Source organism: Ranitomeya variabilis, chromosome 6, assembly GCF_051348905.1.
Source record: "Ranitomeya variabilis isolate aRanVar5 chromosome 6, aRanVar5.hap1, whole genome shotgun sequence".
NCBI classification, from domain to species: domain Eukaryota; kingdom Metazoa; phylum Chordata; class Amphibia; order Anura; family Dendrobatidae; genus Ranitomeya; species Ranitomeya variabilis.
The window spans coordinates 318,208,779-318,231,450 of record NC_135237.1 but is presented as its reverse complement, the minus strand read 5'-3'; the positions used below and the strand labels follow the sequence as shown (position 1 = coordinate 318,231,450).

The window sequence follows — 22,672 nt, the reverse complement described above, 5'->3', positions numbered from 1 at the left end:
ATTTGAATCTGGTGTTAGAAGCTCTGACTGGGAGTCCATTTGAGCCTTTACAAAAATCGTCAGTAAAAATCCTCACTCTTAAAACAGTGCTTTTGGTAGCGTTGACATCAGCCCGTAGGGTGAGTGACTTGCAAGCCCTGTCTATTTCCCCTCCTTCCACGCAAATATTTGAGGACAAGGTAGTTCTGAGACCAGGCCCGGCGTGTCTACCAAGAGTAGTACTTAAGTTAAATAGTACTCAGGAAATTGTATTACCCTCTTTTTGTGATAATCCTAAGAACCCTGGGGAAGAGAATTTCCATACACTGGATGTGAGAAGCGCTATTTTACAGTACATGTCTTTGACCAGTCAGTGGAGGAAGGATCAGTCCCTATTTGTAGCTTTCCAGGGTAGCAAGAAGGGATATGGGGTATCCAAAGGTACTATTGCTATGTGGATTAGGGAGGCTATTTCCTTGTCCTATGCTTCACGTGGTACCCCGGTCCCTGAAGGCATCAAGGCTCACTCCACCAGAGCTGTGGCTACTTCCTGGGCAGAAAAAGCAGAGGTATCGATTGATCAAATTTGTAAGGCCGCTACCTGGTCCTCACCGTCTACCTTCTTTAAACACTACCGACTGGATCTATCCTCCTCGTCTGACCTTACCTTTGGTAGAAGGGTGCTACAAGCGGTGGTCCCTACCTAAAGGTATTTCTTTCTCCAAAAATCTCTCTGGTGTGCTGTCATGGGAGACGGGAAAACACCAAGGTTACTTACCGGTAGCCGGTTTTTCCGGAGCCCATGACAGCACCTGTATATTCCCTCCCTTCTTTTTTCACCCTTTGGTGCACACTTTTAGCTGGGTGTTTTTTGTTGTTATTATAATGTTGTGGTAGATTGCCATGTATACTAACTAAGGGGGCCTCTCATGCTCTGAAAACCAACTGAAGCGAGGGAGAGGTACCGCCCTTTTATTTCAGTAGGTTTCCTGTCCCGACTGGGTGGATCCCTCTCTCAGGTGTACTGTCATGGGCTCCGGAAAAACCGGCTACCGGTAAGTAACCTTGGTGTTTTTCTTTGAAACACCACAGCGTCTCATAGTAACACTTACACAGTTGTAATAATGCAGACAGCCTCTGATTCAAGCTGCCCATAGTTCGAGCAGCATGAATCAGATGACAATTTCCCTAAAAGCAGACCATGGAATATCACCAATTTAGAGTCTGAAACAGCATTTGGTTAAATCAAATCCAGAATTAAATTCAGCAAGTTGAATTATAAGTCCTTCATTTATATTTTCCATTCCCTCTCAAACTACTTCTTGCTTCAGTGCAAAAAAACTGCATAAAAATAAAACAACATTCAGTGATGCCAACTGCAAAACCAACAGCAGTAAATCCTGAAAAGTGCATATGACATACATCATTTAGATAACTATTACACTTTATCTGCTCTTCTAAAGTTAAAGAAATTTTGTGTCTAGTAAATAACAAGAAATAGTGATTACATTCTAAACAAATTCTGTGTTAAATTTGTGACCTTTATTCAATATAGCTTTAGGTCGCTTTTTAATATACAGGGTGGGCCATTTATATGGATACACCTAAATAAAATGGGAATGGTTAGTGATATCAACTTCCTGTTTGTGGCACATTAGTATATAGGAGGTGGAAAACTTTTCAAGATGGGTGGTGACCATGGTGGCCATTTTGAAGTCGGCCATTTTGGATCCAACTTTATTTTTTTCAATGGGAAGAGGGTCATGTGACACACTAAACTTATTGAGAATTTCACAAGAAAAACAATGGTGTCCTTGGTTTTAAGGTAACTTTATTCTTTCATGAGTTATTTACAAGTTTCTCTGTGTATACAGCCATTGACATGTTGCAGAGGTTAACACGTAAGGAGCGGATAGAAATTGTGTTGATGTCTGGTGAACGCAGTACCCGAGTCATTGCAGCAGATTTCAATGCAAGACACCCTCCGCAAGAAAACGGTCACCATTCCCATTTTATTTAGGTGTATCCATATAAATGGCCCACCCAAAAAAGTTTGCCTCATCACTGAACATAATGTTCTGTGTAAACTGAGGGTCCTGTCCCAGTTTTTGTTTTGCCCATTCTGCAAATTCAGCGTGCCAATCTGGGTCACCAACCATTCCGATTTCATTTAGGTGTATCCATATAAATGGCCCACCCTGTATATAATATATATACAATATATATATATATATATATATATATATATATATATATATATATATATATATATATATATATATATATATATATACACACTACAATGGGATATGAAAATAAAAGGCTATCTCTCTGACGTACTTAAGCTTATATATAATATTTATGTAGGAAGTAAAGTATTATGCTTCTCAATTGACTAAATCATATAATCCCAAAATCTCAGCCTTCCGTATTTACCCAACTGTGATTTCCCTTCTTTCACAATGGAAATTAACTGATTACTTGGCACGCCGCCCCATAAGTTCAGTTCATGAACTGCAAAGAAAAAGCAATGCTGAACACAACTCAAAAACTCTAAGGCCGGAGTCACACTACAGCGAGATACAGCCGAGTCTCGCAGGTTAAAAACAAGCTCTGGCACCTGCACTCCGGAGCGGAGCGTGCGGCTCCATGTATTGCTATGCGGCTGCACGCTCCGCTCTGGAGTGCCGGTGCCAGAGTTTGGTTTTAACCTGCGAGACTCGGCCGTATCTCGCTGTGTGTGATCCCGGCCTAAAAATGAGACACTGCTACAATTAAATCCATCACTATTATGTGCTCTGAAATGAAAAGCTTGGAAAGTCACCATTCTATAGAAAAGCTCTGACCTAGCCATATATTACAGATTTGAATAGGTGATTTTGACTATTTTCGTGTGCATGGATTTTAATAACATTAAGGGTATGTGCACAGGTTGCAGATTTGTCTGCAGAATTTTCTGCACAGAATCTGCATCTCTTGGCAGAAAACGCAGGCAAAAATCTGTGCATTTTTTATGCGCTTTTTGTGCGGATTTTCATGCGATTTTTCATGCGGATTTGTCTGCCTTTTGTAACATAAAGATGTATTATTTAATTAAAAAAAGAATTGTGATGTTATTTCTTTGTCCAACCTCTTATTTTACACTAGATGGTGGCCCGATTCTAAAGCATCGGGTATTCTAGAACAGAGGTGTCAAACTGCATTCCTCAAGGGCCGCCAACAGGTCATGTTTTCAGGATTTCCTTAGCATTCAACAAGGTGCTGGAATCATTCTGTGCAGGTGATTAAATTATCACCTGTGCAATACAAGGAAATCCTGAAAACATGACCTTTTGGCGGCCCTCGAGCAATGCAGTTTGACACCTCTGTTCTAGAATATGTATGTACTGTATGTATGTATGTATGTATGTATGTATATAGCAGCCACATAGTATATAGCACAGGCCACGTAGTATATAGGAGCCATGTAGTATATAGCAGACAAATATGACGTCATGGAAGTTCCTTCTCGCATAGCATCCTTGGCACCGGTACCTGCCGCTTGCACTGCCGAGGACAGCGGGCAACGTCGGAGGGTGAGAATAACCTTTTTTTTTTTTTATTATTATTATTTGCAACATTAGATCTTTTTACTATTGATGCTGCATACGCAGCATCAATAGTAAAAAGTTGGTCACACAGAGTTAATAGCTGCGTAACCGGAGTGCGTTACACCGCGCTCCGGTAACGCTGGCATTAACCCTGTGTGAGGGCTGACTGGAGGGGAGTATGGAGCGGGCACTGACTGCGGGGAGGAAAGAGCGGCCATTTTGCCGCCGGACTGTGCCTGTCGCTGATTGGTCGTGGCAATGGCCGTGGGCGTTTTGCCACGACCAATCAGCGACTTGGATTTCCATGACAGCCAGAGGCCGCGACCAATGAATATCCGTGACAGACAGAAGTGACCCTTAGACAATTATATAGTAGATACTTCATTGAAGAATAATGTTTACACACACACAGACAGACAGATAAATGATCGATAGATTATACAGTGCCTTGCGAAAGTATTCGGGCCCCCTTGAAAATTTCAACCTTTTCCCACATATCATGCTTAAAACATAAAGATACCAAAGGTAAATTTTTGGTGAAGGCTACTTTCACACATGAGGTTCTTTGTTTCAGGCACAATCCGGCAGTTTTTAAAAAAAAAACGGCTGTTTTTTTTACGCCGGATCCGTTTTTTTGTCCCATAGAGTTGTATTAGCGCCGGATTGTGCCTGAAGGACATGCGTTTCATCCGTTTTGTGCCGGATCCGTCCCTTTTTTGCCGGACACAAAAAACGTTGACTGCAACGTTTTTTGTGTGAATGAACGGTTCCAGCTACCGAACCCGTTTTTTTACACATTGAGCATGCCCAGAAGCTTTGTTTTTGGCATGGCAAATCTCTCTCTCGAATCAGGAAGTCAAAAATGCATGCGCAGTAAAGAGACGAATCCAGCTAAAAAAAACGGATCCGGTGCATCAGTTTTTCACAATTTTGCGCAGTAAAGAGAGCCGGATCCAGCTAAAAAAACGGATTGGTGCATCTGTTTTTCACAATTTACGAAGGATTCGTTTTTTTGCAAATTTGCAGTTCAATGTAACGTTTTTTTTGTGCGACGTGTCCGCCATTTCCGACCGCGCATGCGCAGCCGGAACTCCGCCCCCTCCTCCCCGCTCATCACACTGGGCAGTGGATGCGTTGTAAAACTGCATCTGCTGCCCACGTTGTGCTAAATTTAGCACAACGTCCGTCGGGCCGACGGTTTGCGACGGCCCCGTACCGACGGAAGTGTGAAAGTAGCCTAAGTGTAAGGCCATGTTCAGAGGTTGCATTTTTTCAGCATTTTTATGCACATTATCAGCTCTGTTTTGTAGTACCAGCAAAGTCTGAGATTTCAGAAATCTCATGCACACAGCTTGTTTTTTTTGTCCTCGGTATTACGTGCAAATTCTTGGGTTTTGCAGAATGGAACATGTCACTTCTTTCATCGTATTTCACCCATGGAAAGCAATGGGTGGTGCAAAAAATACTAAAAAATACTTAGGTATCAGTTTTTGGTACAAAACTTGAAGTAGAATAAGATTTTTTTCTGCACTAAATTGTATCAGTACACACAAGAGACAAATGTGCCATTTATAACTTCGGCATTAGGCAGTTTATTGTATTCTGATAGTAGCAGTGTGCTCAGAGTTTGCACAATGGGGTCTACAGGGCAGATTACCCTTCACTACATGAATGGCTCCCTCAGCCCACAATAGCCTTATCCTTGTAGTTTTTTGCTAAAATAACCTTATATATTGATACTACCTATGTATATGCAGATACGCCACGACCAAAGCCATAAGTGACTAACTCTCCATAAACCCCGCCTGGCTAGAGTTTTGGTACTTTTTATGTCCTCACAGCTTTCACTATTCTCCAGCACTTTCCGTGTTTCACGTCAGATTCAGTGTAACATTGGGGCCATGATGAGCAGATGCCAGTGCTTGGGCAGCACAGAGGAGGCACTATGGCGGAGGTGAGGTACAGACTGCAGTCAGTGTGGATACAGCCAGCTCCTCGCACAATGGTAGGATGTGGGGAGTTTCCGCAGCCTGGCTTTTCTCGTAAAGCATGTGTCTGCTGCCTCCACAGCATCCCACCTGGAAATGCCCTTCACCTAATACTGAGGTACTGGACAACCTGCTGTGCAGCTATGGCGGCTGGCGAGATGATAACCCGAGGGCTGTGAGGACCGCAGTTATGTGCCAGGTGTCTGGTGCCAGGTGTCTGGTGCCAGCTGTCTCTATGGGGGCACCTGTGGGCTGAGGTGGGCTCTCGGGTAACAACCTGTGAAGGGTTCTTCTGTGCGAGTTTCCCGCCTTTGGCCGGTGGTTGCGCACCTGGTGCACAGGTGAGGGGCGCCGTCTCCCCTCAGCGCAGGCTTACCTGTGTCCCCGGCCGCGCCGTGCACAGCACCGCCATAGTCCACAGTGCGGCGGTGAGGAGAGCGCAGCTCTCCATGTTTGTCTCTCTCCAGTGACCCTTAGCGCTCTGCCATTACATGCCGGTCACCTCGGCTGCCCCGCACCACATTCGTCCCCACAAGTCCTCGTAGTGTCACGTTTCCCCCGGACCGGCCGTCTGCAGAAGCCTTTCGGTCTGACTGTGCAGCTGCCCGGAGTGCGCCCTGCCTCCTGCCACTTCCTCGTCCGACTCCCCCTCACTATCCGCTCCCAGATGTGTTCCCTGCCCCGTCCCCGCCTGGAGAGGAAACTGTCCAGATGCTGGCGGCATGTACGTAGGCATCTGTATGTCCACAGCCTGGCCGTATACAGAGGGCACGGCTGTGGGGGAGGTGGGCACGTCTACCTGCAGACACATACCCTTTATCATGGCACAATTGTAGCGTTAGCCACCCTTCATTCGAATAATATTGGTGCATAATTAGGAAACCTTACAGGCAAGCAAGGTCCCACACCACAGTGTCACCCCTGCCCCTCAGCCAGACTTGGCTAACCACTGATAAGCCTGGTTCCCCACTCTTAGGCTATGTGCACACGTTGCGGATTTTGGACACGCGGAATTGCATCAAATCCGCAGCATAGTGCACAAGCAATGTTAGTCAATGGGAAATTGACATTTGGTGTGCACATGCTGCTTGAAAAAAAACACTCTTATTTGCAGCGTTTTATTTTCCGCAACATGTCAGTTCTTTTTGTGGATCTGCAGCGTTTCTGCACCCATTGACTTCCATTGTGTCAGGCCAATCCGCAGCAAAACCGCAGGTTTAAAAAAGATCTGCGGTTTTGCTGCAGATGTGCCTGCGAGAAACGCTGCAGACCGCGAGGGGGAAGACTGTGTGGGTGGAGACTGTGTTTGTGTGCGGAGAAGATGTGCGTGTCTGTGTGCGGGTGTCTGTGTGTGTGCAGGGGTCTGCGGGGCTGTGTGTGTGTGCAGGTCTGTATGTAGGCAGACATCGTCCGATGGGATTACTAGTCCCATACGGCTATGCCTGCTACAGTGACAGCTAGCCGGATGATGGGACAATAGTAGAAAAACACATACAGTAGACACATATAAACATACATACGTACTCACCATACAGCTAATCCCCGAAGCCCTCAATCACCTGTAAAAAAAAATTAAAAATAATAAACCAACAGTATACTCCCTGATCCGATGTAATCCATTTAATAACGAGTGTCCCACGATCATCTCCCGTGGAAAGCTGTCACATCGGCAGATGCGACTGCTCTCCAGGGGCTCCGGTCAGGGCTGCCACTAGGAATTTCGGGGCCCCATACTGGCAAAATTTTCGGGGCCCCCTTAAGACTCTGCCCAGGCTCCACCCCAGCCCCGCCTCCACCCCTCGAACTGTCCACAGCCCCACCGCTGTCCCTTGGAAAAACTCCACTTCTCACCAATCACACATTAACAGTTCCCATCACCAGATCGCACACATATAGCCAGCAAATTTTGTTTTGGCCAAAAGGTTTTTTTAATCTGCCACGACGACAAGGTAGACTCTTTTGGCCAGGCCCTACTCTACTCTAACTTATTAAACATTTGTTAAAATATGCAATACAATTTAGGTATATTTTTATTTATTTTTCAATTTTTCAAATGACCAATAATACCACATACAAGGGACAAATACCAGACACCATATTATCACCACATAGTGACCTATAATACTATCTACAAGGAACAAATACCACCACACCATGTGCAGACCAAATATTACCACCACAGTGACCGAACAATATCACATACAAGGGACAAATACCAATGCAGCATGTACAGACCACATATTACCACCATATGGTGACCAACTACATACAAGGAACAAATACCAACACAACATGACCAGACCACATATTATCACCTCACAGTGACTGAATAATAGCACATACATGGAACAAATACCACCACACCTTGACCAGACCACATATTACCACCACATAGTGACCAAATAATAGCACATACAAGGAACAAATACTGCCACACCATGGCCGGACAACATATTACCACCACACTGTGACTGAATAGTACAATACTGATCATTAATAAAAAAAAAATAAATTACTATTACTATAAGTGCCATTATACACAGGAGCTCTATATATAGTGTCAGTGTACAGGTAATACAGGGATCACCAGTGACATTATACACAGGAGCTCTGTATACAGTGTATGGTGTCAGTGTAGAGGTAACATACTGACTCACAAGTGACATCTCTAGCTGAAGTCCTTCATCTTTGCGTTTCTTTTTAATCCAGCGCAGACCGCCATCACTTCTTTCAGCCAGGACTCGTCTCTGCATAAAATAACACACTTATCTAGAGCACCGTTTCCAGAGCACATTCCCCACTTTTTCCCTTTCTTCTACACTACACATCTGAATACAGACGTGCACCCACCATCTAATATATAATTGCCTAGAATACTACTTCCTGCAATTTGTGCCAACTTCCGTGGCTATGTCCGGAGATAATGTCCGGAGCTAATGTCCGGAGATAATGTCCGTAGCTAATGTCCGGAGATAAGTGACGTCACCAGTGTCCTACACCCAGGCAGAGCACAGGGGCCCCAGGCAGCATATGGGGCCCCAGGCAGAGCACAGGGGCCCCAGGCAGCATATGGGGCCCCAGGCAGAGCACAGTGGCCCCAGGCAGAGCACAGGGGCCCCAGGCAGAACATGGGGCCCCAGGCAGAGCACAGGGGCCCCAGGCAGCGCACAGGGGCCCCAGGCAGCATATGGGGCCCCAGGCAGAGCACAGTGGCCACAGGCAGAGCACAGGGGCCCCAGGCAGAACATGGGGCCCCAGGCAGAGCACAGGGGCCCCAGGCAGAGCACAGGGGCCCCAGGCAGCATATGGGGCCCCAGGCAGAGCACAGGGGCCCCAGGCAGCATATGGGGCCCCAGGCAGAGCACAGTGGCCCCAGGCAGCATATGGGGCCCCAGGCAGAGCACAGTGGCCCCAGGCAGCATATGGGGCCCCAGGCAGAGCACAGTGGTCCCAGGCAGAGCACAGGGGCCCCAGGCAGCTTATGGGGCCCCAGGCAGAGCACAGTGGCCCCAGGCAGAACATGGGGCTCCAGGCAGAGCACAGTGGCCCCAGGCAGAGCACAGGGGCCCCAGGCAGAACATGGGGCCCCAGGCAGAGCACAGGGGCCCCAGGCAGAGCACAGGGGCCAAAAAAACACCATTGGAGGAAAACCTCCACTAAACTCAAAAAAAACACCAGAACACAGGCATGCTTACCTGTTCAAGGCCTCCAACAATTGCACTACCCAGGGTGCACCAGGCCCAAGTAAAGATAGCAAACAACACAGGTGCAAATAATACCGATGCAGCCAACCTACAATCAGGAATTGGCTGCTTGGAGCACCCATGCAAAAAAATAGTCTGTATGTGGCATGTTCACACAGGACTGCAAAGTATATGGTGAAAAGCCTATTAATGACGCCATAAATATAGCGGGCTAACCATGATGCATCCTGTGTGAACAGAGGCCACAGTGTACAGAGCCATCTAGGGCCCAGGCGCACCCTGGAAAAATGTACAGTGCACCAAAAACATAACAATGTATGCAAGGTATTGGTTGATATTATGGCCACAATATTGAAGCTGCCAACCCACGTCAAGGGTCCTTGTATCTTGGCAGTCCTAATCTAAAAAAACACCATTGGAGGAAAGCCTCCACTAAACTAAAAAAAAACACCAGAACACAGGCATGCTTACCTGTTCAAGGCCTCCAACAATTGCACTACCCAGGGTGCACCAGGCCCAAGTAAAGATAGCAAACAACACAGGTGCAAATAATACCGATGCAGCCAACCTACAATCAGGAATTGGCTGCTTGGAGCACCCATGCAAAAAAATAGTCTGTATGTGGCATGTTCACACAGGACTGCAAAGTATATGGTGAAAAGCCTATTAATGACGCCATAAATATAGCGGGCTAACCATGATGCATCCTGTGTGAACAGAGGCCACAGTGTACAGAGCCATCTAGGGCCCAGGCGCACCCTGGAAAAATGTACAGTGCACCAAAAACATAACAATGTATGCACAGGGGCCCCAGGCAGCCTATGGGACCCCAGGCAGAGCACAGTGGCCCCAGGCAGAACATGGGGCCCCAGGCAGAGCACAGGGGCCCCAGGCAGAGCACAGTGGTCCCAGGTAGAGCACAGGGGCCCCAGGCAGCCTATGGGGCCCCAGGCAGAGCACAGGGGCCCCAGGCAGCATATGGGGCCCCAGGCAGAGCACAGTGGTCCCAGGCAGAGCACAGGGGCCCCAGGCAGCATATGGGGCCCCAGGCAGAGCACAGTGGTCCCAGGCAGAGCACAGGGGCCCCAGGCAGCCTATGGGGCCCCAGGCAGAGCACAGGGGCCCCAGGCAGCATATGGGGCCCCAGGCAGAGCACAGTGGCCCCAGGCAGAGCACAGGGGCCCCAGGCAGCATATGGGGCCCCAGGCAGAGCACAGTGGTCCCAGGCAGAGCACAGGGGCCCCAGGCAGCCTATGGGGCCCCAGGCAGAGCACAGTGGCCCCAGGCAGAGCACAGGGGCCCCAGGCAGAGCACAGGGGCCCCAGGCAGAGCACAGTGGTCCCAGGTAGAGCACAGGGGCCCCAGGCAGCCTATGGGGCCCCAGGCAGAGCACAGGGGCCCCAGGAAGCATATGGGGCCCCAGGCAGAGCACAGTGGCCCCAGGCAGAGCACAGGGGCCCCAGGCAGAACATGGGGCCCCAGGCAGAGCACAGGGGCCCCATGCAGAGCACAGGGGCCCCAGGCAGCATATGGAGCCCCAGGCAGAGCACAGCGATATTTTGGACCACTGTGCGGTGTTTCAGACCCCCTGTGTGATGTCTGGGGCCCTGTTCTTAAGTATATTAAAGATTAAAGTAACGTATATTAAAGTATATTATAGATCAAATTTGACACGTTTATGAGCACCATTGAGTGATATACTCAAGAATGACATAATTTTTCAACATTTTATGGTTTCAAACTGTAAACACTCAGAGTTTTTTTTACTTCAACCAGAAAACCTTAACGGTTCATAAAAAACTTGACTGTTCAGGATATGATAAAAGTCATAGTATTCTGAATCTTTAACTTATAAAGATACCTTTACATGGGGTGATTATTGGTTCCAGAGAGGCTTTCGGCCGATAATCGTACACATGGCCGGTGACAGGACAATACAATATAAACGTTCAAAGGTAAACACTGATAACATTAAAATCTAATATATAATTGCCTAGAATACTACTTCCGGCAATTTGTGCCAACTTCCGTGGCTTTGTCCGGAGATAATGTCCGGAGATAAGTGACATCACCAGCGTCCTACACCCGCTCAGGGTGGACAAAGATATATGCCTTCGTGGTGCGCGGCACTTTTCTGATTGGTTGCCGCCTGCCGCGAGCGACCAATCAGAAATGTGCCGTACTGTCAAGAATTGTCAAGAGCTGGTGAGTGCAGCCATTTTTTGTTCTTTCTTACTATTATTTATTAATTGTATTATTCTTACATTTGAATAAATAAAGTATATATGGATTCTAGACTCCCGATTCTTTAGAATCGGGCTGCCATCTAGTTAATATATAATTGGTTATTATGCTACCCACCATTCCAAATATAAAGTATAATCCGCCACTGTGCCCCACTATCTGTACATAGCCACTTTCCCCATTTAATATATAAATTAATTAGCACCTGTACTCTTTCCCCAAATTTATTTCCAGTCACTTTATCCTCAACGACCCCACTATGTAGCTCCCGCTCTAACCCTTACGCCGATTCATTATAGTTACATGCCCCTTCTGCCTCAATTCATTGTCATGTCTTCTCTTTCTCCCACCTTCTATTATCAACTGCTCTTCCCCACCCTCAAAATTCATTATTTGCTCTCCCCACCTTCAATACACCATTTGCTCTCCCCACCCCCTCCTTCAATTCATTTGCTGTCCACAGTCCCTCAAACTCACTCGATGTGCAGTCCCCATCACACCCACATCATCATTTGCAGTCCACCTTACTTCATCATTTAGTCCCCTATCTCCCTTTCACTTCATCTGCAGTCCTCCTTAGGCTGCGTGTCCACGTTCAGGATGGCCGGCGGTATCGCTGGAGCGGCAAAGCCGCTCGGCGCTAAGCCCCGCCCCCTTTTTGGACGCGATGATGCCGGATGTGTTAACTGTACACATCTGGGATCATCGCCCCCCTCCCATAGGGCCCTGTGTTATGCCTTGCGGGGACGCTGAGTCCCCGCAAGGTGTACGGACATGCGATCTGAAAAGACGCGCAGCATGTCCGGAGTCGCAGGCCCGCCGCGTGCGGGTTTCCACGCATAGTGGACACGGGATTTCAAAAAATCCCCTCCACTATGCTGGAACATCTGGACGCTGCGTGTTTGACGCTGCAGCTCTGCGCAGCGTCAAACAAGCAGCGTTTACTGACCGTGGACACACACCCTTAGGCTTCTTTCACATTTCCGTCGGTAGTCGGCCGTCACAAAGCGTCGGCGCAACTTACCGACTGACGTTTGGGAAATAGTGGCAGCGAATGCAGTGGTTAAACGGTCCGCTGTCCGGAATGCTAAAGTCTAAAATCCCAGGGAGGAGAGAGAGATTTCCTACCAGTCATTCGCAGTAGGAAACACTGGATGCATCATACAGAAAAACGTTTGCTTGAACGTTTTTAGCATACGACAGTCTGCCAAAATGCGCAGGATCCAGTGCACGACGGACATAACGTGTGCCCATACGTCGCTAATACAAGTCAATGGGAAAAAATAGGATCCTGCATGCAAATTTGCAGGATCCTGTTTTTTCACAAACCGATGTATTTCGACATGTGGAGGAAGATGGAAAAGTGAAAGAAGCCTTACTTACTTGCAGCCCCCTATCATTTCTTCATGTGTAGTACCCCCTCAAACACAATTCATCATCTGCAGTCTCCATCACTCCCACATCATCATTTGCAGTCCCCATCACCCCACTTCATCATTTGCAGTCCCCATCATTTGCAATCCCCATCACCCCCACCTCATTTCCAGCCCCCATCACCCCTGCATCATTTGCAGTCCCCATCACCCCACATCATCATTTGCAGTCCCCATCACCTCCACTTCATCATTTGCAATCCCCATCACCCCCACATCATCACTTGCAGTCCCCATTACCCCTGCATCATCATTTGCAGTCCACATCACCCTCAGTTCATCATTTGCAGTCCCCATCACAATCACATCATCATTTGCAGCCCCCATCACTCCCACATCATCATTTGCAGTCCCCATCACCCCCACATCATCATTTGCAGTCCCCATCACCCCACATCATCATTTGCAGTCCCCATCGCCCCCACATCATCATTTGCAGTCCCCATCGCCCCCACATCATCATTTGCAGTCCCCATCACCCCCACATCATCATTTGCAGTCCCCATCACCCCCACATCATCATCTGCAGTCCCCATCACCCCCACATCATCATTTGCAGCCCCCATTACCCCCACATCATTTGCAGTCCCCATCACCCCCACACCATCATCTGCAGTTCCCATCACCCCCACTTCATCATTTGCAGCCCCCTATCATTTCATCATGTGCAGTACCCCCTCAAGCACACTTCATCATCTGCAGTCTCCCTCCCCCCCCCCCACCTAACATTTAAAAAAACAAAAATGTTTTTTATACTTACCTCAGTCGTTCCCGGGGCGTCTAGTGTTTTCAGCAGTGAAGCAGCCGCTAGAATGTATGGGCTGCTGAGAGGACCTGAAAGGAGCCTATACATTCTAGCACATTCACTACTGTATGGGCTGTAGTCAGGACCTGCAGGGAGCCCATACATTCTAGCTACAGCCGAGCAGGAGCTGCGCTGCCGACTAGGTAAGACGGCCGTTCACAGCTCCAAAAAGGCTCCTGGGCCCCAGCGCTGACGTGTGTGCCACAGTGCACGGTATTTTAGTGCACGATGGGGCCCGATCAGTAGAAGCACAACAGTGGGGCCCCAGATCTGCGGGCCCCTCTGTGTACTGCTGCTGATCGGGCCCCATACAGCAGTAATGCCCTGATGGCGGCCCTGGCTCCGGTGATACACTGACGTCAGGTATCCTGCCACACTGTATCACTCTGCCGCTGTGAGTGCAGAGTTCATACTGTCACTTGCGGCACCGCTGCGTGGGAAAATTGTCACGCAATCCATTGAACCCTCAGTGATAACACTGCAGGAGCCATTGTCTCCTGTCAGTGTGTCACTGGAGGCCTATAGACCAGTCACATCTCCTGATGTGACAGCTCTATAGGGGAGATCGTCGTGGGACACTCGTTATTATATGGACTGCGTCAGACCAGGGAGTATTTGTGTTGGTTTATTATTTTTTCTTTTTTTAGCAGGAGATCAAGGGCGTCGCATGGATTGGCAGAACAATAAAGATGGCAAAACTCTGCTGTGTTTTATTTCAGTAAAATACTTTATTCTGGCTGTGTGTTTGCAGCGCCCCAGAGTCCTGGTCGTTGCAGTACTGATGCTCCACCGCTAAGGGGGGCTATGGTACGTCTGATGGCACTGAAGGAGTTCACCTGACCAGGTATCACAGACACCAATACACTTCACAGTCTGGCCTACAGGGGGAGCTAAGGGTGCTATGTATTAGGCCACTCCTCACAATCTGGTAAAACTGGGGGTTAGATAGGAAGTTAGACAGAAGCTGACTGGGAATCGAACAGGCAACATCCTGTGGCAGAGGGTGTTGCGGGGAGAGACTCAGGGGGGTCACTGTCAGGGGTGGGATCCTGACAGAGGCCTAGCGAACAGAGAGAACGTTACGGGACCGCGCCTGCACGAGATAGCGGCGGTGCCCTAAGAAAGGACAAGAAGCGAGGTTTATTGTGCTGAGTGAGAAACGAGAGCAACGCAACAAGGAGAAACACCAGTAGGAGTCGTGCTGTAAGACGAGGCAACATCCTACTGAGGCGCGCAGCCGGTGGCCGGAACGCCGAGGAAGTATAGAGCTCCAGGCCTAACTTCAAACCTACGGCAGGACAGTCAGTTATAGGCGGGCTGTCTCACCCAAATCACCTAAGAAGACATAGGGGGCAACAAAAGGAGAGGGGCGACACTAGGGTCCAGGAAGAGCTCCGAGCCTACCCGTCATACGGGTGCGTCCTAGCCATATCATCTGGGGGACGAAGAAGAACATCATAATCGAGTTGTGAGGGAACTTCAGAAACAGACACAACAGTTGTGGGGACTATCCCGTAAGCACAGCAGGGGATGACCACAACACACAAGCGCTAGAAGATAGGCACAGATTTCCACCTGCAAAGGGAACTCTGGAGGTGCCATCGGACCGGCCGGACTTGCGCAGCCCGGTTAACCGTATTCCGGACTGAGGATCCTGGGGCCTTCAGTAAAGAGGTAAAGAGACTGCAACCTGGTGTCCTCGTTATTTACTGCGGCCCGCACCAATACAGCATCACCACCCACACCTTTCATTGGGCGCCCCTCAGCAGGGTCACGGACCGGGTCTAGCCACCGTGACAACCCCAGAGCAGAGACTCAGAGGCCCGGTACCGGGTACCCCTCTCCCCTGCGGCAGTGGGGGCGCTACATGTTTATTTAACTCTTTCACAACTAAAGGATTAGTAATGGATAGGTCTCTTATTGATGCCTCTCCATAACTAAGCCGGCTTGATGTCACCTTACAATTCAAAGGTGGCATCAACCCCCAACTATTACACCATATGCCACTGCTACAGGGCAGTGGGAAGAGAGAGGCTAAGTGCTGGAATTGGCTCATCTTAGAGATGCACCATTTCTGGGGCGGCTGGCTGCTGCCGGGTATTGAGGTGCGAGACTCGTGCGACTTTTTTGCAAGTGTGACCCAGGCCTAACGCACATTTTGTTTGTGTGTGTGTGTGTATTTAACTCTTTATGTACCATTTTATTATGTTTATTACTAAACATCGGGCTTGGTAATATCTATCTATCTATAGATCTATCTATAGCTAGATATATTTATAGATAGATGATAGATAGATGATAGATCTGTCTATCTTTGTATCTATCTATTATCTATCTATCTATCTTTCTGTCTATCTGTGTGTGTAAACATTTTTCAATGGAGTATGTCAATGAAGAGGTTGGACAAGAAATTACATCACCATTCTTTTTTGTTAAATAATAGATCTTTATTTAGCTTACAAAAACACACAAATCCGCATGAAAAAACACATGAAAATCTGCATCAAATCCGCTCAGATCTTCACCTGCGTTTTCTGCCAAGAGATGCAGAATCTGTGCGGAAAATTCCACAGGCAGATCTGCAATGTGTGCACATACCCTTAGGCTTGGCTGCCCACTATTTGAATGGCACGCCTGCCCACTTTTTGTTTTGCCTCCCTGCCCACTGTTTGACCTGCCTGCCCACTGTTTGTTTGGCCTGCCTACCCACTGCTTTTTAGGCCTGGCTGCCCACTGTTAGGCTTGGCTGCCCACTATTTGTTTGACCTGCCTGCCCACTGTTTGTTTGGCCTGCCTGCCCACTGTTTGTTTTGCCTGCCTGCCCACTATTAGGCTTGGCTGCCCACTATTTGTTTGACCTGGCTGCCCACTGTTTGTTTGGCCTGCCTGCCCACTGTTTGCTTGGCCTGCCTGCCCACTGATTGTTTGGCCTGCCTGCCCACTGCTTCTTTGGCCTGGCTGCCCACTTTCTTTGGCCTGGCTGCCCACTGTTATGCTTACAATACCAATGTGCACCCAGCTGATCACTCAGGTAGCTGGTGATCTGTCATCTAATCTTTGTGATTTTTACTTCTTGTCCAGATGGGACTGCCTCACATATTTTGCCCCCCACCAATGAGTCACCGTCAATGCTTATGGCATATTTGCGTGGCCCATAAACCATCACTTACAGACACCTATCAAAATTGTAGAAAAAAAACATCTGAGAGGGTGGGAAATGTCTTCTTATGGAAGACTAACCTGCATTAAGGGTCTGATGTTACTGCAGACACAGTGCAATGCCCTACCCATATAGTACTGCTCAATAGTTACGACACACCAGTTTGTGCAATGGTTTTCTTTCTTATAGAAATGTGCATATTGTAGATTCAAACAAAAGGCAGCAAACCCATGAAGGAACACACATGGAAACTGTTAAATATAGAGAAAAAGATAATAATCAATGTTGTGTATCCTCATGGAATCATAAACCTATATACATGATGCACAATCATATATAAGAAATTCAATTTTTATTGATTCAATCATGAAAATAATGAAGCGATAAACAAAAAATGAAAAAAAAAATCAACAAGATAAAATGCACAGGAGGTAGGTTTTAACATGATTCAGAAATATTTCATTCCAAAATATACATACAGCTATGGCACAAACTAAGAAACCACCACATTAAAGCCCTGTCATGGGCAGCCCAATCTCCAGACCTGAACCCAATTGAAAACCTCTGGAATGTAATCAAGAGGATGATGGATAGCCACAAGCCATCAAGCAAAGAAGAACTGCTTAAATTTTTGCGCCAGGAGCAGTGTGTGGAAAGCATGCCAAGACGCATGAAAGCTGTGTTAAAAATCATGGCTATTCCACAAAATATTGATTTCTGAACTCTTCCTGAGTTAAAACATTAGTATTGTTGTTTCTAAATGATTATTAACTTGTTTTCTTAGCATTATTTGAGGTCAGAAAGCACTGTTTTTTAATTTTGACCATTTCTACTTTTCAGAAAAAAAATACAAAATGTATTGCTTGGAAATTCGGAGACATGTTGTCAGAAGTTTATAGAATAAAAGAACAATTTACATTTTACTCAAAAATATACCTATAAAGAGAAAAATCAGACAAACTGAACATTTTGCAGTGGTCTCTTAATTTTTGCCAGAGCTGTTTATAGAAGGTGTACTAAACTGCCAGTGTAGGTGAATGTTAGATTAAATATTGATGTGCAGATATGCTATTAAAATGATACATTCAATCTAAAATGGCTGTGAAGTAACAAGAAAAAATATCAGAACTCCAATACTCAATAAGATAAAACAAGACTGGCAAAAAAAATACATGTACCGGTAAGTATAGTGACATAATTATTTTAAGATAAAAATGTATATAATGGGAAAAATATTAAATTACTTAAATATCGCAAAAAAATCACATGATAAAGATAATAAAGTGTTAGATGCCTGAAAAGTACCAAGTGCATGAACATATTAAAGAGTCTAACATGTTACAAATTATTCCGAGTAAATCAAAGTAAATGACTGTATGAAAAAGACGTGGCTGATAAGGTATTTTGACCCCACACTCGCTGCATGTGTTCAATGCCCGTTTCACCGGTGCTTTAGCAAGGGAACATGTTTAAGCGGAAGGGCAAAGTATTTAAGTTTGGATTGACGAATCGTAGGGGTGCGGCTTAGGATACTGATGTTCGCCTATAATTAATACTATGCATGGTGACCACGCTCTTCATATCCGACAAAGGAGACTTGTCTCAATGGAGTGCCGGCATCCCCGTTGAAGTGACGTGCGCTTGCGTTCCACCTCGGAGCACAGCAATTCTGAATGAAGGTAAGTATCGTAATCCTCAAAGGCAAAATAACTAAAACAAAGGAAAGATAGTAAGTGTTAAAAAAAACATACAATTCTATAAAAAAAGGAACAAAACTTATTGTCTTATTAAGACAATTGGGGGGTCATAAAGTTAAGGGTGGTGATCCATTTCACATCTTTCTGCACCAGGATTTTATTCCAGCTACCACCTCTAACATCTATCTGGAATTTATCAACGCCACTGACTTTTAGTTGAGAAGGGTCACAATCATGGAATAATTTGAAATGGCGAGGGAGGGTCTTTAATTCCATAATATCATTTGTTTCAACTGTACCTTTGATGTCAAGGACATGTTCTCGAGTCCTTCTGTGGAGTTCTCTAGTTGTGAGGCCAACATAAATTTTATTACATGGACATCGGGCACTGGATAATACTTTCACAGAAGTGCAGCAAATACTGTGTGTAATTTTATAAGTTTTTGTATTTCAAGAATCCGTAAAGGTTTTTGTAGACTCAATGTTCGGGCAGTCCACACAAGAGCCACAAGGACATCAGCCCCAGGCAAGGTCTTTTGATTCAAAAAGGGCGTTATTCTTTGAACATAGTAGCATCTTAACAAAATGTCCTTCAGGTTACAAGAGTGTCTATAACTGATTTTTCGGTTTCTTGATACATGGGATACCAATGTGTGGATTTCTCCATTCCTTGAATTATAGGTAAAACTGAATCTATCTACCTCATTTTGTTCTTTTTTTTTTGGGAGGTATAGAAGATCCGGTAACTCTTCTGTTACCTTTTTGGATACTTTTTTTCGTTGTATCCTCTGTTTGAGAATCTTTCTCACAAATCTACATTTTTGTAAATTTGAAATGTGAATAGCATTACTGCTCTAGTACAACTGAGTGCAACTTTGTAACATATAGAGATGGCTACTCTTAGTTCGCACCTGTACACGCCAGTTTCCTGTTTGAAAGTGACAGTCAGTTTTTTGTTATCTCTCTGACCGATCATTCCACCCTCCATCCTGTGGCGGTTTTATTTGCAGATGGATTCTACCCACCCATAAATTTAGGTTTTAACCTAAGAAAGGTATTCAAGTTAGGCAGGTTCTTCAAACCGGAGATCGCTGTCATTGGCTCCTGGGTCCGCATGAATTGGCCAAATTATGTGCTAAGTATCTCCATTTTTTCTTATTATGTAGATCAGTAATGCTATTTATATTTCATATATTTCATATTTACATGTTTTAGCACTACAGAGTGCAACTTTGTTATATATAGAGATGGCTACTCTTAGTTTGCACCTGTACACGCCAGTTTCCTGTTTGAAAGTGACAGTCAGTTTTTTGTTATCTCTCTGACCGAGGATTCCACCCTCCATCATGTGGCAGTTTTATTTGCAGATGGATTCTACCTACTTATAAATTTAGGTTTTAACCTAAGAGAGGTATTCAAATTAGGCAGGTTCTCAGCAAACCGGAGATCGCTCTGTCATTGGCTCCTGGGTCCGCATGAATTGGCCAAATTATATGCTAAGTATCTCCATTTTTTCTTATGTAGATCAGTAATGCTATTTATATTTCATATATTTCATATTTACATGCTTTAGCACTACGGAGTGCAACTTTGTTATGTATAGAGATGGCTACTTTTAGTTCGCACCTGTACACACCAGTTTTCTGTTTTGGAAGTGCTAGTCAGTTTTTTGTTATTAGTTGTAAATCCTGAAAATGGGACAGCCAAAATTGTTGACACCCTAAACTTGATACTTGGCTGCACACCCTTTGGAATAAATAACGGTAATCGATCGCTTCCTATAACCATCAAGAAGCTTCTTACACCTCTTAACTGGAATTTAAAAAAAATCATATAAAACCCAATATGTTTATTGATAAATAGTTAAAATGCCACCTAACCTGTGGCTACACCAAAGAAAAAAAGAAAAACCACAACACACAGTGAAAAAACTGAAGTTGGGGACTGGTATTGACCCTATCAAGATGGCTATGCTGGTGGCTACCTGACAGTGGGGGTTGGCGCCCTAGGGGGAAGCGTTGTGGCGCCCCCACTCCTCGTCGTCTTACCCTGTGATCCTGATAGACCCTATCAATATATGAGGGTTCCCCTACCCACACAATGCAGATGTCTAAAGGTGCCCCTAAACGGCTAGACAGAGATAAGCCTACTGATAGGGAATACTAAGCCCCAACGACGTGGATTAAAATATATGAGTACATGTAGTGGACTTATGATGGCAAATTGTGAGATACTTTTCCCAGAGAGATCAATATTCACCTGGGAAGTTACATGCAGCACCTATTAATAAGTCACAGCCTGCAGGGCATTTAAGATAAGTCCTACGCAGGGATCAATACCCATTCATAGTGCCACAATGAGTCCTAGAAGGTGCTATGACGATAGGCACATAGACAATATGCTGTACCAAGAGAGTGAGTAGATTTGGGCAGCGCACACTGTCCCACGAGGAGCAGCTTGTTATAGATAATACTTAATCATTTAAAGTGACCTGGTGCACATGAATGTTATAGACCATATTTGCTTATACCAGCAGTACTTAATTACGAGTACGAGGACAGCCTATAAACAGTATTAGAGACCGTGTATGTCAGTCTTCTATATGGCCCACTGCCCAATAGGACAAACGGTGCCACGATTTTTACACTGCAGCTGTTAGATATCACACGCTGTCCCTGCAGGGCACGTGATTAAGAATGATGTAACATCAATTTAAAGTGTCATAGTGCGATGTATTGCCATGGCCCGGTGAGCAGCTATGAAGCACTTAATCGTGCAGCTTATACTCATCACTCTCTAGGTGCCGCGCCATCTGCCACTTAACAAAGTCCGCCTCGACGCGTTTCGCCCCTCTGGCTCATCAGGAGGCCCGATCCTAGTGTCATGTATCTCGATGATGAAAAGATAGGAGTAAGTTCTGATGTGTCTTGCCTTAATTTATCAGCTTGGACGCCGGCAAACTTCCGCATGCGAGTACATCCGGTTGAAGACCCGGAAGTTGTCAGGTGGCGAAAATGTCCACCCCGCATGCGCTAAGTGGAACGCACGAGGTGAGTCGCAACTTGCGTGTCGCCTGCTATCTCTATGGCAGTGCATGCTCTGCGCCTGCGTGGAAATCTACACTGATTACATCATACTCAGTGTGCGGCCTAAGTTTCTACAATGGCCATGAAGATGATAGACAAAAATCTCGGAGCATTCATAAATATGTCACTGGCCAAAATGATAAGAGAATATCGGGTAATTCTATGTTCCCATGTTAACAGCCGGCGTACATAGAAAATTAAGGAATAGATAATTAATAATAAATATGTGGCATATCGATCTATGCCTATTGCCCCCAAAAGAAGGGGGGGTATCAAAAAAGACGGGGCATGGAGACAATTCAGTTCATTTAGTCACATAAGCATGTCTAGTTATTTGTATTAAGTCAATTCTAGTTTACTTTTGGGCCCATTTGGGCCCGCGGAGGCCATACCAAGCCTTAAGTAATCAAATAGCAGTAAAAAGGGGGGGTTAACTGAAGGGCAGGTGTCTAATTGTAACTCCAGGAGGAGCCAAGGATGGGCTAAATGTATTGATTATATCATCTAGGGGTTCATAGAAAACAAGTAAAGGACTGTTGCTCATTGATCCCTTTAGGGGTCACCGAGTCCAGTCTAAAAATCCATTCACATTCCCTTTGGAGCACAGTTCTATCAAAGTTACCCCCTCTTGGGTTGGGTTTTACTACTTCAATCACAGAGAAATTTACATCAAATGGATTTGCTGGATGTTGTGCTCTCATGTGCCTAGCTAGAGGCGTGTCTCTATTATGCCTTATATCCCCTATATGATCTCCAACTCTTCTACGTAACTCTCTAACCGTCTTCCCTACGTAATCTTTTGGGCATGGACACGAGGCCAAATATACCACCCCTGTAGACTTACAATTTGAGAAGTCACGCTGGAAAAACTTTTTCCCACTTGAAGAGCTTGTGAAGAATTTGTTCGGTCTCATGTATTTACATAATTGGCACCCACCACACCTAAAGAAACCACATGTCTTTCTCTGTAGCCAATTGGGACTCGC

General features: G+C 46.0%; 1 protein-coding gene across 1 annotated transcript in view; it reads right to left on the bottom strand.

The window, feature by feature from the left end:
* Window positions 1-6,204, bottom strand: part of TNFRSF11A (TNF receptor superfamily member 11a) — a 191,236-nt gene extending 185,032 nt beyond the window's left edge. The window contains exon 1 of the mRNA XM_077269740.1: window positions 5,934-6,204. Coding sequence (XP_077125855.1) covers window positions 5,934-6,008 — 75 coding nt within the window. The 5' untranslated portion in view covers window positions 6,009-6,204. The remainder of the gene's footprint in view (window positions 1-5,933) is intronic.
* Window positions 6,205-22,672: the final 16,468 nt, after the last annotated feature.